At 47.7% G+C, this 17,017-nt stretch overlaps 2 protein-coding genes across 5 annotated transcripts in view; one reads left to right on the top strand and one right to left on the bottom strand.

Moving 5' to 3' along the window:
- Positions 1-6,141, top strand: part of BORCS5 (BLOC-1 related complex subunit 5) — a 103,535-nt gene extending 97,394 nt beyond the window's left edge. For all 4 annotated transcript variants that reach the window (XM_064591555.1, XM_045873844.3, XM_045873842.3 and 1 more), the window contains one exon: positions 5,416-6,141. In XM_064591555.1, coding sequence (XP_064447625.1) covers positions 5,416-5,646 — 231 coding nt within the window. In that variant the 3' untranslated portion in view covers positions 5,647-6,141. The remainder of the gene's footprint in view (positions 1-5,415) is intronic.
- An 8,638-nt stretch (positions 6,142-14,779) lies between these two features.
- DUSP16 (dual specificity phosphatase 16) overlaps positions 14,780-17,017 on the bottom strand; it is an 80,909-nt gene continuing 78,671 nt past the window's right edge. The window contains exon 8 of the mRNA XM_045873841.2: positions 14,780-16,108. Coding sequence (XP_045729797.1) covers positions 14,932-16,108 — 1,177 coding nt within the window. The 3' untranslated portion in view covers positions 14,780-14,931. The remainder of the gene's footprint in view (positions 16,109-17,017) is intronic.

Below are 17,017 nucleotides of genomic sequence, written 5' to 3'. Positions count from 1 at the left end.
AGTCTGTGGCTTGACTTTTCATTTTCTTAATGGTGTCTAAGCAAAGTTTTAAATTGTGATGAAGATTCTTTGCCTACTCCAGATAGCAAAGGTTGTTCTCCTGTTTTCTTTTAGAGGTCTTATAGTTGTAGCTATTATGTTTAGGACTGTGATCCATTTCATGGTAATTTTTGTGTATGGGGTGAAGGGTAGGGGTCCAGATGTATTTTTTTCCATACAGAGATCTAGTTGTTCTAGCACAAATTATTGAAAAACTTTACTTTCCCCACTGAATTACCTTGGAACCTTTGTTTAAAAAAACAACAATTGACCACATATGTTTAGACCTATTTCTGTACTCTCTGTTCAGTTTCATTGATCTATGTGTCTGTCTCTATGCTCATATCATACTATCCTAATTATTGTAACTTTATACTGTCTTGAAATCAAGTACTGTAAGTCTTCAAACTTTGGGGTTTTTAAAAAATTCTTTTGGCCATTTTGTGTACATGGAATCAGCTTATCAAATCCCTGCAAAAAATTCCTTCTAGAATTTTGATTCAGATTGCAGTTGGCTCTCGGCAAGAATTGACATCTTAATGATATTGAATCTTCCAATCCATGAACATGGTATACTTATCCATTTTTTGAGATCACCTTTAATTTTTCATGGTAGAGTTTTGTATTATCAGTGTACAGGTCTTGTAGATATTTTGTTGAATTTTCCCTAAGTAATTGTTGGGTGCAATTGTAAATAGTGTTTAAATTATATTGTCTAGTTGTTCATTGCAAGTATACAGAAATACAATCAATTTTTGTATACTGGCCATCTATCTTGCAACCTTGCTAATAAACTCACTTGTTAGTTTTATTAGTTTTTGGTAGATTCCTTAAGATTTTTCTAAGTACACTGTCATGTCATTTACAGATGAAGACCCTTTTATGTATTCCTCTCTAGTTCCTATGCCTTTATTTCCTTATTTCCTTGTATTGATTTATTACACTGGCTAAGACTTCTAGTACAGTGTTGAAAAGAAGTGATGAGAGTGGACATCCTTGCCTTGTTCCTGATTAGAGAGAAAAGTGTCCTTTACCGCTGTAATATTCACTGTAGGTTTTTCATAAATGCCCTTTATTAGGTTGAGGAAGTTTCCTTCTGTTCCAGATTTTCAAAACTTTTCATAAATGAATTTGTCAAATGCTTTTTCTGCATCTACTAAAATGATTATATAATTTTTTTAAAAGATTTTATTTATTTATTTGAGAGAGAGAGAATGAGAGACAGCATGAGAGGGAGGAGGCTCAGAGGGAGAAGCAGACTCCCTGCCGAGCAGGGAGCCCAATGCGGGACTTGATCCCGGGACTCCAGGATCATGACCTGAGCCGAAGGCAGTTGCTTAACCAACTGAGCCACCCAGGCGCCCAAAATGATTATATAATTTTTAACCTTTATTCTGTTGAAATGGCAAATTACTTTGTTTTTTGGATGAAAAGGCTTGCATCTTTGAGATAAACCTCACTTGGTTATGATGTACCGTTGTTGGGTTGATTTGCTAATATTTTGGATGTTTCTGACAGTGCACTGCCCAGATGAGCAATTAGGCTGTACTATCCAAATAAGGTGTTTGGAACAAGTTTGAGCACATTCTACAGATAACTCATGTCTTAGTAAAGCCTGTAGGTACACCCACAAATAATTTCACCTTCTTTTTCACTTGTCCTTTGAAGTGTACTGGCATCAGAGACAGTATGTTCATGTCCTAGGAGGCAACATTTGAGGTATGAATTTAAGAGTAAACAGTGAGTTCTATGAGGGCAGGGAATTTATCTCATTCATTTCTACCAGTATAAGATTAAAGGCAAGTGGTGTTACAGAGGTCCAAAATCACAGTGGCTTATACAGAATGGAAATTTCTTCTCTCGCAGGCCTGGTACTACTCTCATCCACAAAAGTCCTCATAGACCTAGTCTTCTAGTGCACTGCTCTACCAACCCTAGGATGTGACCTTACTTATTCTCGTCGTCTGAGGGGGCTGCATCTGCATTCCTGCAGGAGCAGAGTGAGGGAAGGGCTGAAGAAGGAGGAGCAGGGTCTCTGCCAGCTGAGTTTTAAGGAAGATACCCAGAAGCTGCCATGAGAGACTGCCACATATACGTACCTCTGACTAGAACTTAGTCATGTGATGATAGCAAGGTGTGGGTTTTGAGGCAAAGGTTGGGGAAAGTAAGCAGTCATTGTCTGTTGGAAAATCTAATAGCTTTTTCACTTACATGGTTTTTCTGAAACAAAGTTATTTGCAACATTTCCCTTTCTGGGCCTGTTTTCTGGAAGAGTCAAGATACGTTAACAAAGACAGTGGAAAACAGAAGTCATGTTAATGTGCACAGTAAGCTGTGTGGGGTACAGACAGGGTGGTTCTCAGTATCTGTGTCCCCAGGGCCTTGCGTGCGGGATGGCACACCGTAGTACCAGCATAGGTCTGTTGACTGTGTGTATTATCTATCTGCTTCCTCATTAGAATCTCTGTGCCAAAAATAGAAATAGGAAAGGTAAATAAGGATATGTTCCAGATTGTCAAAATGGTAAGATTCGGAATTGCATTGGATACTGTCTTACTGCCTGAAGCCTGGTCAGATGTGCTGGAGTACGTCTGTACACACACGGAGGGAGGCAACAGGGAGCAGCAGCCGTGTTGCCTCAAGAGAGCGAAGGGCAGGGACGTGAGAAATAGGCATCGCCAGTTTTGTTACACTTCCCCGGGTTTTAAAGTCTTACTTGCACCTTGGGGCGCCTGGGTGGCTCAGTCGTTAAGCGTCTGCCTTCGGCTCGGGTCATGATCCCAGGGTCCTGGGATCGAGCCCCGCATCGGGCTCCCTGCTCGGCGGGGAGCCTGCTTCTCCCTCTCCCTCTCCCCCTGCTTGTGTTCCCTCTCTCGCTGTGTCTCTCTCTGTCAAATAAATAAATAAAATCTTTAAAAAAAAAAAAAAAGTCTTACTTGCACCAACTCGAGACTTTCCTGGCAGCAGTCAGAAAGAAGGGGGAAAGGTTTAAAAGGCAGTAACTTCTCCATCATGCAATTCAATGTTCTTTAATGCCATGCACCAACTAGAATCTAATGGTACACTCTCTTGCTCGGGGAATACGGGTGAAAGGAAGATGCTAGACTGAGGAGGTTTGGCTTCTAGTTTTGGTTCTGTCGCTGTGAGACCTCACAGGTCACTCAGCTTCAGGTTTCCTCTTCTGTGCTTTTTTTTCTCCATGGACTGTCAGGGAACTGACTCTTGAGAGACATACTGTCAGTGTGTGTGAACAGCAGGCTCGAATTATGTGTGCTCCCCCAGGCACTAAACATGAAGTGGATTTGGGCAAAAGCTCTGGATACATCAAACATGGGCCCCTGTCAGATGTGGAGATGTGTGGGCGCGTATATGTCATTTGAACAAATACCGCTGTCTGATCAAGTGTAAATCCGGGGAGTGGTTGATTGCCAGGCCCTAAGACATGATAAGCTAGAGTCTTGGAGGCCGTTTCAGATAAACTTACAGGTGTTTGTCTAGTCTGGTAGAGTTGGCTGTGGGGAGGATGGGAATGGCCCTGCCAAGTGAAATGTGGTAACTCCAGATGGTTCTGAATGCTGGAGCAGGTGGTTCAGTGGGCTCTGCTGGTTCTTATGAGGATTCCAGCAAGCTCCCAGGTCACCCACTGTCTGTTGGAAGGTGGAGTGTTTCTAGGTGCTGGATTGAATTGCCATTCTGAAAAGGCCCAGTGCTTGGCTCTCAGGAACACTATAATTTACTAGCCCACTACCTTCAAAGTGCTGAATGACGGAACAGGGTTGCAGAGAACCATCTGAAGGTATAAATTGCTTCCACAGTATCGGAAGGTGGCTGTTTCCCTCCCCACCCTTCCTCCCACTAGCTGTTTTTTTGTCCCCTGAGCATTTCAAAACAAGTGAGGAAAGAACCAACATAGAAAAAACAAGCACGAAGTTCTTCTGACACCTTCCTTACTCGCCATCCTTCTCTCCACACCCGCCCGCCCCCCCCCCCAAACAGTATAAAAATAGAACTAGTTATTTTTTCTTGGGGATGGCTTTGGTCTCCTCCTGTTTGTTTGTTTCGTTCGGTGTTTTGTTTGTTTGTTTGGAGGGAGGGGAGGAGGGGCAGAGGGAGAGGAAGAGCAAGAATCTCAAGCGGGCTCCGTGCCCAGCACGGAGCCCAATGTGGGGTTTGATCTCACGACCTTGAGATCATGACCTGAGCTGAAACCAAGAGTGGATGCTTAATTGACTGAGCCGCCCGGGTGCCCCATGGGTTGGTTTTTATCACACCATTTCCAGAGGCTCTGGTAACATGTATTAGGTGCCATCACTCTGCATGAGGCTGGGCGTTGGGACAGGGGCATATGCACTCCTGGAGTGGATAAGAACGAGGGGCTGAAGTAGCATTTGAACTCAAACTTAAGGGTCGAAATTGGGGTCTTGGTAGTTTGTGTTTTTCCCTACACAGGAGGGGCGGGTATAGACACCTGACAGGCTGGACGTTCCCGCCCCCTATTTTTATCCAGGTGACAGGTTCCAAAAAAACTTCCCCAGGGGAAGAACATAGTCACAAAAGGGGAGCACAGAGCCTAACATTTGTTTAACTGGGGGAGGGAGTGCATGGAGCAGTTTGCCTCACAACAGTGTGGTGCGCGGTATGGACTTGAGCCCTGGCTGTCAGAGAAAGCCAGCCCTTTCCCTGCACTTGTCCCCAAGGGGCCACTGCCCTGCAGCCATTCACGGAAGACAGGGAGGAGTGACAAATGTGAAGCACCTCTGAGCCATGCCAGGTCCTGTGCTGGGTGTGTTCTCTCACTCCATCCTCACAGCTGGGGAATCCGTTCCCCTGTTTGGTTTGGTTTTTTTTAAGATTTTTATTTATTTGAGTGAGAGAGAGCGAGCATGAGCAGGAGGAGCAGCAGCAGGAGAGGGCGAAGCAGACCCCCCGCCGAGCAGGGAGCCCGATGCGGGGCTCGATCCCGGGACTCCGGGATCATGACCTGAGCCGAAGGCAGTCGCTTCACCGACTGAGCCACCCAGGCGCCCCTAGGTCCCTGTTTTTTGCAGATGTGCAAAAAAAGGTAAGTATTATCAACTGAGGTGGCAGAGCCACATTCAAACGCTAGTCTAATTTCCAAGCCCAGGATTCTTTGAGAGAGAGGGAAAAAAATCTGAGGGTCTCAACAAGGTCTATAAGTGGCCCACATGCCCAAAACAGAGCCAGAAGCAGTCATCTCTGAGTCCCCCTCCAAAGATGACTGGGGGGCAGCAGTTGACAACGCTGAGCCGGTCAGCTTCCATTTGGCCCGTGGGACTCGTGCTGGGCACCTGGTCCTCTGGAGAGGACTTGCTTCAACTAGGTTTAACGTATTTCCCTTCTTTCCTCCCTCTACAGATGGATTTGTCTGTAGAAACTCTCTTCAGCTTCATGCAAGAGCGCCAGAAAAGATACGCCAAATACGCGGAGCAGATCCAGAAAGTCAACGAGATGTCGGCCATCCTCCGCCGCATACAGATGGGCATTGACCAGACTGTGCCCCTGATGGAGCGGCTCAACGGCATGCTGCCGGAGAGCGAAAGGTTGGAGCCCTTCAGCATGAAACCAGAGCGAGAGCTCAAGCTCTAGAGCCGCCTCTCCCCTCCGGCCGGGCTGCTGTTCTGTGGGAGCAGAGCCTGGCACCGCCAATGCCCTGAGGACGTTTGGAACCAAAGTCCCGGGAGGTGACTGGATCGTGAAGCTGTTTGGAGGCTCTGGGACTCCCGGAAGGGCTGTGAAGCGGCCCGGCTGGCCTGCAAGTCTGATCCTGCCCCGCCTGTCCCCTTGCCTTGATGCATTTTTCCCTTTGCAAAACGAACCAAACTAATTCTCGGTGCTAACCGAAGTTGGAGCATTTGAATTATTAGGAATTTATTACAGAACTGTGTTGGGAATTCTTTTTATTTTGTTTAGATTTTTTTTTTTTTAATCGAGAGTGTATATTGTCAAGTCTAGCTTGCAGAGTGAAACTACAGAGAGAAGGGGAGAAATGTTTTAAGAAGCTCTGTGTCCTCGATGCCTTTGTGAAATTTTACTCAGTAGGCTTTCCACGTTATGAATTGTAAACATAAAGAGCTAATTTAATCTAAGTCTCTGTGTTGTTACTGTTCCTACTCTGTTGACGTCACATCAGGTCTTTATCTGGGGCACCCTGTTCCTGCCGGGGCTTACCACTGGTGTTTTTGTTGTGTGCTGGGTTATGGTGTCCCTCGTGTGTCGTCCTCGGAGACTGAGGACTTCCTTTGAACACCCTCATCGGGCTCATCTCCCACTGATAACTGGTTTCCTTAATGCAGATGTGGTTTAGGTTTCTTTTTTATTACATCAGCACTGGCAAGACTCCCAATTTCTGTAAGAAAGTTTTAACCACATTTATTTTACTAGCCTGGCAACCCTGCAGCGTTAGGCAGCCTTTGAAATGCCTGCAGCGGGCGTGTATCGAACCCACTTGATGCGCCTAACATTGTGCCCCGACTACAAACAGGGCTCTGTGGTCCCGGCCCTTGTTTCCTGCTGAACTGCTGGGAGTTTAGGACAGGAAGCCACCTGAGTAACCACAGAAGTACTTAGTGCAGGAGTGCGCAAATCAACTGTCCCCAGGGAAGAGAAGACTGACGACACAGAGAAACAGAATGGAGGGACAGATGGAGGCAGGCACATTGCGACCAGGAGCTGGGGCAACGGGGTCGCCTCTGGGGCCAGGACATCCTGTCAGGACTCACCTCGCTCCCTTTATTAAATCCTCTAAACTTCAGAAGGTGTTTTTTCGATGTCAGAAACAGCCTTTGGTATATTTATAACCTTAAAGTTGATCCACTTACTTTAGCATCTCTCTGGTAAACTTGATCTGATTCTCATCTCAGATTTTAAACATACTATTTTGGAAGATTCTTTGTACCCAGGATAAAACGTAGGACATAAGACAACTGGATGACAGAAGAAACCTGAGCATTCGAAGCTAAATGGAAAAAAATTTTTAATTCGGACACGGGGGGGGGAAAAAAAAAACAGCTTCTAGGATTTTCAAAGGAGCAACCCAAAAATGTCAAGATTGTTCATCCCTCTGAGCTGGAAAGACCAGGTGGACACCAGAGCCCAGGGAAGAGGCTAAGGCAGCGTCCCCCTCCGTCAGGGGGCAACCTTCACATGGCGTTTCTGCCTTCCTGGAGACTGATGCTTTCCTTTCCCCATTAGGAAGGTGGGCTAGAGATGTCCAGCCTGAGGCAGTAAAGTGGCCTGTGTCATGGAGGGCTCGGAAGCCATGAGCTGGGGAGGGAGGAACTTGCCCTTTAACCTTTGTTGGGCCACGCTGGTCAAAGAAGGCTGTGTTTCTAATGCCTTTTGATGGTCAGGATTTTACTGGGTCTTAAACCATTTCTAGAGCAATTTATTCATGGGTACAAATCCAGAAAGATGTTTTGTTTCTTAGAAACCTATTAATAGCTAAGGTTATTTTAGCAAATGTCACGGAGGGGAGGGTGGCCACGTTTATTGAATGATGCGTCTTCCCTCCGCTGACGCGCAGAACCCCTTCCGTCGTGCTTCACATTTCCATATGATTGAGGAGCTAGTTCTGAACTATATTCTCATCCACTCGTCTTTCTCCCCACTGTTTCATGCAGTTCTTCATTTTTCTCTACTGTTTTGATATCATTTCACAATACGTTTTAAGATCGGCTTTAGCTAGCCTAGGTGCCACCTGTGCTCGTTACTGTTTTCTTTTTTTTTAATTTCAAACCGGCAGAAATTATGTTTTGAAAACATAATACAAGGAATACTTCTATTCTCTTTGCCAAGACTGACAGGAAGTGGCTTTTTTAAGCCATCACCCTCGTTGTCTTTTTCTGAGTTCCTGGAGTGTGCAGACCCAGCCCTGCTTGCAGCTTTCAGAGAACGAAGAGCTACAAAAACAGCTCAGGGATCAGGTGCGTACCATCACTGCACTTAGTATAATTTACCAACTAAAGCGCAGAACGAATAAAATGAGACGCAGACCAAGCCTACTGAGGACGGAGCTTGCTCACTGTGCTTTAGCAGTTCATGGTGTGAGCGTGGCAGGAAGGCAGACTGACCATGGCATGAGAACATTCTCAGCCAGCCAGCCAGCTCGCCACCCAACTCAAAAGCCAACTCTTCTGCTTACAAAGAAGTTAGACGGGCACCTGGCTGGCCTGGTCAGCACAGCATGCGACTCTTGAGCTCAGGCCCCATGTTGTGTGTAGAGCTTCCTGGAAAAAATATGAGTTCTGGAGGGGAGGGGGGTGGGGGGATGGGTTAGCCTGGTGATGGGTATTAAAGAGGGCATGTTCTGCATGGAGCACTGGGTGTTGTACGCCAACAATGAATCATGGAACACTACACCAAAAACTAACGATGTAATGTAAAAAAAATTTTTTTTTAAGTTAGAATGAGAATAACTTACGTTTGGGTCCTAAGTAGCAAGGCTGCTCATTACTGGGTAGAAGCAGAGAAGAACAATATTCAGTATTTTTTTTAAAGAATTCTAGTGCGTTATGGCATGGGGGGTGGTCTTGCAACATCGTCACCTTGGCTGAGCTGGACTGTTTGCTGCAGTCCCCTTCCCTGTTCGTTTCTGGTTAGGCCTGGCCACGAGAGCCATGTGCGTGAGGTTTGGAAGTGGACAGAAAGCTGCAGCTTTGCTCCGTCACCGGAGGTCGCCGACGTCAGGCCCTGCTGCACCTCAGGCTCGCGTTCGCGGACGGCTGCCGGCCTCACGGCTCCCCTGGCTCCCACAGAACCCTGCCTTCGGCTCTTCCAAATGGCGGGCCAGGTACGAATCGAGCTTCTCCTGTAGGCCCTCTGCGGCAGGAGGCCGCAGCTTCGAGAAGGGGGCAGGCCAGCGTGGGTCCTGGCGAGAGGCCAGGTTCCGGCGGGTTGCTTGCGGGCTCCAGCCGTCCCGGCCATCCCTTCTTTCCCGACCGCCTGCCCGGTGACTTCACGTGCGCCAGGAACAGCTCGACTGGGGCTCTCTTAGCAGCACCTGTAATGAAGTGCTCGAAGTCAGTCCTTCAACGCCCCCGTCCCCGATTCTGTGTCATTCCTGGTGCCTCTGCTCCGACTGAACCCTGGCTGGTAACATGGCGCTACCAGCCTTTTCCGGCCTCAGATTTTTACATTTTCTGGCAGATTCTGGGAATCTGAGTGATGTGCTATTTGAAGAGCTCATTCTGCTGAATCTCTGTTGCTTAATGCCTGGTGACCTATCTGGACCCTCTAGGAGCTTCGGGGACAAAGAGGCAGCCTGGCGTTGTAGGGGGCCCTGGCTGTAGATTTCCAGCCTTGACCTTTGGCAGATGCCTTCATTTCCCTGAGCCTGTTTCCACCTCCCTGTGTGTGAGCTGGTCTGGATGGGCTCTCGGGCCTCTTCCGGCTCCAGGATTCCACTTCTGTGACTCTGGCAACACCTTTACCTGTTGTCTCTGAGCAGTGGCCCTGCGTTTCAGAAGGGACTTGAAGTTCCGAGCTCCCAACAGAGCTTGTTTCCTTCTTTTTGTTAAGTAGAAATTAGAAAGTGTCCAGTGGCTCCCTTCTTTTGAGCACCAGTTTTGCTAATCTATTGCTCTATGCATCTGTATTACGGACACTGTCAAACAGGCCCCTATAACCGCAGTGTCCTTATTTGACTCAAAGTGGATGTTGGTGGAAGCGGGCCTTCACCCCCTGTCATGTGTGCACGTCAGTTTACAGGGACTGAATTGTGGGGTTAAGAGCCAGTGAGAGTGTAGATTCCATGAGAGCCTATATAATTTGACAGATGTCATGTCTTTGTTGCCCTTAATGTTCTGTCCTTCTTAGGAATGTAATTTATATTCTCCGCAGAGTATTTGAAGAAGTGAATTCTGAGGACTCCATAGCCTGAGATACAGGAGTGCACTCAAGGAATGAGGTGGGGCTTTTCGTTCGTTAAAATCTCCTCTGGGTATTTCTTTGCTCTTTCCGCCGACATATGAAGAAGGTACATTATGGGTATTCCAAACATGCTGTTTCCAAGGTTACATAAACTAATGGCCCTGGGGGACTGACATGTGCCCCTGCTTCTGTGGAGTTGTGGAACTTACTTAGCTTTGGCATTTCCCTTACCAAGTCCCAAGGCAAAACCAGGAATCTGCAGCAATGGAAGCTGGGAGCAAACATGGATTAAGATTCTAGGGTGAGTGAAATTTTATCTTCCCGATTTGTTTATACCTCAGCTTAAACCCAGACATACAGTACTCAGTAGGAAACTACTTAAAATGTTGCTATTAAAGATCGAAGGGTAGAGTGAAGTGACAGTTTTTCCTCTTGGGGATGTCGTAGGTGTAAATTGTTCTTCATGCCAAGAGAAATAATTTGCTCTTCTTTCCCCTGCCCTCTCATTCCTCAGTTAAGAGCTGCGTAGCGCCCCAGGGGAGAGGTCACTGCTGTTGACCAACGTACAGTAAGGAACACTGAATTTCTTGCACACACACAAGGCGTGTCGCTTCCATTCAAATGGCCCGATTCCAGAGGGGAAGGGTGACCAGATAACTTCTTTATTCACATGCCTCAAACCAAAAAAATAAAAATTCTTGGCAACTCTACCTAGTTGCTTCCCAATCTAACCAGCATCTCCTGTGGTGCGCTGATGCGTGTCCATCACTGTTAGGAATTTGTGCGTTATCCGTGTCGATATAAAGCCTGACGGAATTTACTAAGGACTCCCATTTTCTTCACCAGTCAAGGCCTCTTCTTACTGCGACCCTTTATTTTTATTATGTACAGTGAGCGGGATTCACGCTCAAAGCTTTGGTGAACCAAGTACTTTAATTTCAGCCTTTGAAACTGTCGCAGTTCCCTTGAGCAGAGAGAACCCAGAGCACGGCTGCACTCACCCTCTGTAAGCCACCTTGTTGGCCTGGGACACTGCGCCCGCGAGGTCACAGCCTGCATTTCCCGTGTGACAGCGGTTCCACGGGCTTTACTGTTTTAGCTAGAACCAAAGGAATGAAACTGGTTTTTACATAAACCCCATTTGATGCCTGTGCACATAAACTGCAACAATGGGACTGACTTGTAAACATCTTCCAAGACAGTGATGTCATTTTCCAGTTGATTTCACAATACTTTAAAGATATAACCGAGTATAATTACGCTGTACAAGGATGAATGGGCCCCACGGAATGCTAGAAATAACTCACTTCCCTCTTCCATTTATAGATGCAGGAAAGTAATATTCAGAGAAAAGCATCTAGACAAATGTTACTGAATCTAAAACATTTCTGCGTGGGGTCAGAAAACAAAACCAGACAGTATTTAAAATAACAGGGACAGCTTTTAGGTGAAGTTTGTCACCTAGTCCCAGTATGTACACCCTTCCCTTGCCATCTCTACCTTCCTTGTTTCCCCTTAGCCTGAGCCCTGCTCTAATTTTCATTGTCAGACCCAAACTAGTCCTCCAGCACTAGCCTGCTCTTACTGATCTCTAAGAGGTCCCCAAATCTGTGCACTTAAGTCGTAAGTGGCTTGACCTTCAGGACTTCCCAAGATCTGCACCTCCTCATCTGAAGCCTCTCACTGAACACCTGCTCGCACATGCCGCCTTCCGTCTCTGGAGTCAGACGTATTCGACACTCCCTTTCCTCTTGTGTCCCTTGCCCGCCTCCAGTTCTTTGCAAGGTCCTGGCCAAGGCAGCTCTTCTAGTCTTGGCTCACCCAGTACCATCCTTCTTGCTTTTAAATTTTCTTAAATTTAACTTCAACTTGGAAGCCTGTCCCAACCAACTTAAATGACGTCACCTGTGATTCTCATCATTATTCCAGGGTAATATGCTTTATTATGAAGCATATTTATGGAGGTAAATGCTTATTCCTTTGATGCACAGAACTCTCTGACAGACTGATGAGACTAAGCTCCTAGTGCCATATATAAGCAGAGGGGTCATGAAGATGTACATGGCAAGGATGGAGAACAGATCTAGGACTAGTCCCCATTTTTCCTACAAGAATTATAAAACCATTTACATATTCCATTAGAATGTGCCAGGACTGTGCATCTGGCCTCTCTTCTTCCTACCCTATACTCATTCTCGATTCAGTCAGCCAGCAGATATTTACTGTGTCTAGGGTTCTCCACTGTAGTGTGCATCTGGGATACGCGCTAAAGAACGGAGGCCAGCCGGGCACTGTTAGCCAAGGTGCCGTTGTTTTGTGGGCTGATGGTGCACATACCGTGTCTGATGCCCTCAGCACTTTATTTTGAGCTAAGATCCCTTCGACACGGGAACAGTGGGACGGGTTCCACCGCGGCCTCCTTGTGCAACTCGGATGTTGCTCTTCCCGCCAACCGGTTTGCAAGGAGAGGTCCTTTCTCATTTATGTATAAACAGGTACCAGTTTTGATTTTATTTCATATTAACATACATGAACATCAAAATGAGAAATGCACAATTTAACCATTCAACAGCATCTTACTCCAAAAGAACACTATATTCATAATAAACATTTATACAGTCTTTCCACCTCCCTTTACAAATGTCCTAAACCATTGTCCAGCCTTTCTCACACGGAAGTCTAGTTTTGCTCTTTAGAAATCCCCGTTCAGTGTCACGCTGACAGACCCCAGGGCGTCCCCTATGCCTCCGTGGAGAGAGCAGCCCGCCCGCCCACGCGGCGGCAGTCTGGGCCCCGGGAACCGCGTACCTGACAGGCGCAATCCAGGATGACGGCTGTAGGGCAGGACTACCTCACAGTCACGGGGGGGAAGGGGACCATGGCCAGGAGCCTGGGACATACTTAACACTGGAGCTCTTGCTTTCCCTTCCTAAAAATGTTCCACGGTTGTGACCAGACTCTGGAAGGAGTGAGCTCTTCCACGCTTGGTGTATACGTAACACCTCAAAAATGACTCCGTGACACCTTGAAATGTCTGATTACATCCCCAAGTTAAATGTATGTAGAAAAACTACCTCAGCTCATTGAATAGAACTTTTCCCACACAGTAACACTGAGCTCCCTATGCAGTGTCCTCTCTTCCCGCCTGCCTTTTACACCCGGCTCACAGCACGTTATTTGTGTACAAGCAGTTACGTTACGTGACGCTCAGAATCATCACGAGCAAGTGTGTTCTGAATCATGTCATTCGTTCTGTGCTGGTTTCAGCAGTCATCACAGGAAACATGAAGTCACATCCTAGTCGAAGGACTATCCATTTCTCGAACACAGAAAAACCTGAGATATGAGTCAGCAACTGGCTACACTTACAGTAAAGAATAATGACATCACCCCCCCACACACACACAAAAAGCTGCTGACGTGAATTAAGGCTTCAAAAGAGGACCATACTGTAGCTGACAAGACTCAAGCCAGGAAGTTCAAAAGCAGATATGTACTAATCACTTGTGTACTTGTTCCAATCGACTCCTATTTTCAGCTGCCAGGACTGATTCCATACAGTGATTGTAGGTCAAAGACTGAGAGGCCACCTTGGTCCCGCTCCATTTTGATATGTCCCTTCTACTAAAAGAAATGCCGGGGATAGTTTCTGAGAACAGCTTGGCTGTGGCTTTCCACTCTGCTCACACGAAACAAAATGCTGCCCCCTTCCCCTCACCTGCCTATGAGGTTGTATTCTGAACCCTCCTCATGGAACTAGCTTCTCAGCCCTATTAGTAAATCGGAAAGTCTGAGGAAATTACAGAACTACCTCCCTCATCACATGCTCAGGGGAACAAAACCATTGAGAAAAACGAGTTTCCTGCCTCTCCTTCTTAACGATTTTAATTCTTTACTCTTTCCAGAGCTTTTCTCCCTCTTAGTAGTTTCCTTGAAAAGTCTACCTGTTAGGTTTTTACAGAATGTATCTGTGCAAAGAAACCGAAATGGAAAAAAAATCTACTTTGGCTGAGAACTTGAAGGTACTGCTGTTCTGCTACCAACCCAAATAAATTCACATCTGGCTTCAACCAAGTTCATCTTTATTTAAAGGATTAACAAGCCCATTTGGAACAATTCTTTGATTTACATGCAGGGAGGTAGACAGACTTGTTTAGCCTCCCGACCTACCTTAAATCATCATGCGGCCAGATCTCTGGCCGTTCAATTGACTCCTAGATGGTTTCCCTTCTCTTCATCAAGCTGAGAAGAAAAAACTAACTACCTCCATCCAGGCCCACCTGGAAATTTGTGCAGAGACGGTCTGAATTGGTCTGCAAAGTGTGACTAGCTACCTACCTATTCACAATGCCTAGAAGACAGGCTACCAGACTTGGTAGTGGTGAAAGCCCCGACTTTCAGTCTGAGGTACTGGGTTTGCTCTGAAGTTGACCTTGGCAAGGCCCCTAACGGTCTGTGCAGCAGAATGCGGCTCGCAGTGCTCGGCTGCCACGTGAGCTTGGAGGTGCGAATCCGCTTTGGATGGGATCGTTTCTCTTGCGTTTACCATGAGGTTCTGTCCCTGATGGGGTCTACCCGCCCAACCCACGAGCTGGCTCAGTCTCAGCGCTAAGGTGCACTACGGAAGGGGCCGGACAGAGACTAGTACTCGAGATCTCTTGTAGCACAACACGGAAACGGGAGGGTATTTTGTCCTCCAACACCAAATCAAACTGGATTCAGTAAAAACGAGAGGATGTGCAATGCGCTGCGTACAATTTTTCATCTGTCTAGGAGGAAATCTAGCATCTGCCCTTCCACTCTTGTTGAGAAAGAGTAGCTGATCTCTCAAGTGCAAGACGTTGAGAGAACAGCTGTGTTGATCCATCTTTTGCTTTTACACCATAGCTCCATTTTCCAAAAATATATATGTATGTACATATATATATTTCAGATTTACAGGGAATATTTTTTTTTTGTGAACAAGAGAAATATTGTCCATAGAAGTCCCAAGTGTCTTCCTTCTCAGGAGACCTCAATGATTTCCATGCTGCCTGAAAAGCTGGACTGGCTGCCCACTTTGCCCAGTTCTTCCCGCGACCTGTTCTCCGACATGATGCTCTCACCAAATTCCATCTGGCAGCTTCTGCGTTTGAACTGCTTTTCGAAGGGGCTCTCTTCGTGCCAGCTCCGCCGGGAGTCGGCTCGGTCACTTGGCTTCTGCCGCCTGCGCACGGAGTAGCCCTGGTCGCTGCAGGTGGGCAGCTGGCTGCAGCTGTAGGCCGAGTAGCTGGCGCTGCCCCCGTAGACGGCTGAGGCCGAGTAGAAGTGAGAGGGCTCCGTGGCAAAATACCAGCTGTTGGGCAAGGAAGGGGCGGAGGTCTGGGGAGCCAAGATATCTGAGTGCCAGCCCTTGAGGCCCAGGCCGGCGGCAGACTTGGCGAGGGGTTGCTGGCTGGTGGCCAGGCCAAGAAGGAAGCTGGGATGGCAGTTGTCCTCCACGCTCCCGCTCCGGTGCAGCGGCGAGCAGAGGGGCCGCGGGCCGGTCCCGCCGACGCCGGGTCGAACTGAGTGCACTCGCTTGCCCTGGCCATCGGAAGGCCTGGCCGGCTGAGGCTTCTTGGGGAGGCTGGCTTCCTCCTTACCTGGGCTGCTTTCCGGGCTCTGCTCCGATACTTCTGCAACCGGGGAGAATTGGCAGAGCTTGCTGGTCCCCTCCAGAGTTGTGGAAGGTTTGTAGTATTCCAGAGCGTCTTCTGAGGAGGAGAAACCATGCAAGGAGGCCGCCACGCTGGCTGAGTACGAGACGGATTTGATGTCCAGAGAGAAGGAGCGCTTGAGCTTACTGCTGTCTTCAAGCTTGCCCGAGGGCAGGTGGAGCCCGCTGAGCGCCTGGACCAGCGGCCCGTCTTCCACCAGCGAGGGCTGCGTGCTGGGCGCGCTGGCCGGGGGCGCGGGCCCTTGCCCTGCCGCCTCTGAGGTAGCAGAGTTGGCCCAGGGTGGACCGAGGCACATGGCGCTCTTCTGTCCACCCTCGGAGACCACGGGGACAGGTTCGTTCGGCTTCTCCAGGTGCAGCAGCTTGAGTTTGCTCTTTGGCCCTGATGCGCCAGTCGGGTTTTTAATCTTTTTCTCATAGTCCAGGAGTTGGCCCAGAAAATTGAAGTTTGGAGAGATAGTAGGCCTTTTTTCTTTCACAAATCTATGTAGAGAGGAAAGACACAAAAATCTTGACTTTTGCAACTACACTTTATCTTAAAAACAGCTAGAAAATAGAAATATTAGGTGAATAAATAAGATAAGGAATTATTAGAGCCTCCCGTACATACCTATGGAAGATGACTGGTATGGAAGTTCAGGGAGACCTACAACATGTCCCTAGAGCATGCTAGAAAGAGAGGGGCCAAGCCCCCAAAGCTCTAGTTTAGCCTTCTTATTTTCAAGGACCCAGAGTTTCCAATGCAGCTGGCAAGCGAGGATTCTGTGCTCACCCCCCAGGGCCTCCCCCCCCACCCTCGGTGGTGCCACCAACAGACATACGGGTAACGGCCACTCTCCACAGCTTTCCCGGTATCGTGCCTCTCAAAGTCCCCACAGCCGCTTCCTCAGAACATTTCATGTTTTAGTTAATGACCAGAAAAGAGGTTATCAGATGACCAGAGCACCAAAGCACACACTCGAGTTCCTTCTCTTTGTCTTCAAATGAGAGTCATCAGCTATCAGGTGGCCTGAGTGTGCTAAGCACTGGGCTAATGCATTAGACAGAGTATTATCTCATTCAGTCCTCAAACCTACCCCGTGTCAGGTGGGTGGATTACCCCCATCATACAAGGGACACCAAGTCCTTACTTAAGTGACTTGCCTGAAATCACACAGCTGGGATTCAAAACCAGGCCTAATGTCTGGGTCCACTTTTGTAAACACGTGTAAAAAAGAATCATCAAGGGCGCCTGGGTGGCTCAGTCGTTAAGTATCTGCCTTCAGCTCAGGTCATGATCCCAGGGTCCTGGGATCGAGCCCCGCATCGGGCTCCCTGCTCAGTGGGGAGTCTGCTTCTCCCTCTACCTCCTCCCCCTGCTTGTGATCTCCCTCTCTCTCAAATAAATAAATA

Source organism: Mirounga angustirostris, unplaced genomic scaffold (assembly GCF_029215605.1).
Source record: "Mirounga angustirostris isolate CCGP_5_RB_7025 unplaced genomic scaffold, mMirAng1.0.hap1 SCAF_5, whole genome shotgun sequence".
In the NCBI taxonomy this organism is placed as follows: Eukaryota; Metazoa; Chordata; class Mammalia; order Carnivora; family Phocidae; genus Mirounga; species Mirounga angustirostris.
Note: the sequence above shows the minus strand (reverse complement) of the source record. Positions and strands in the feature narration are given on the sequence as shown.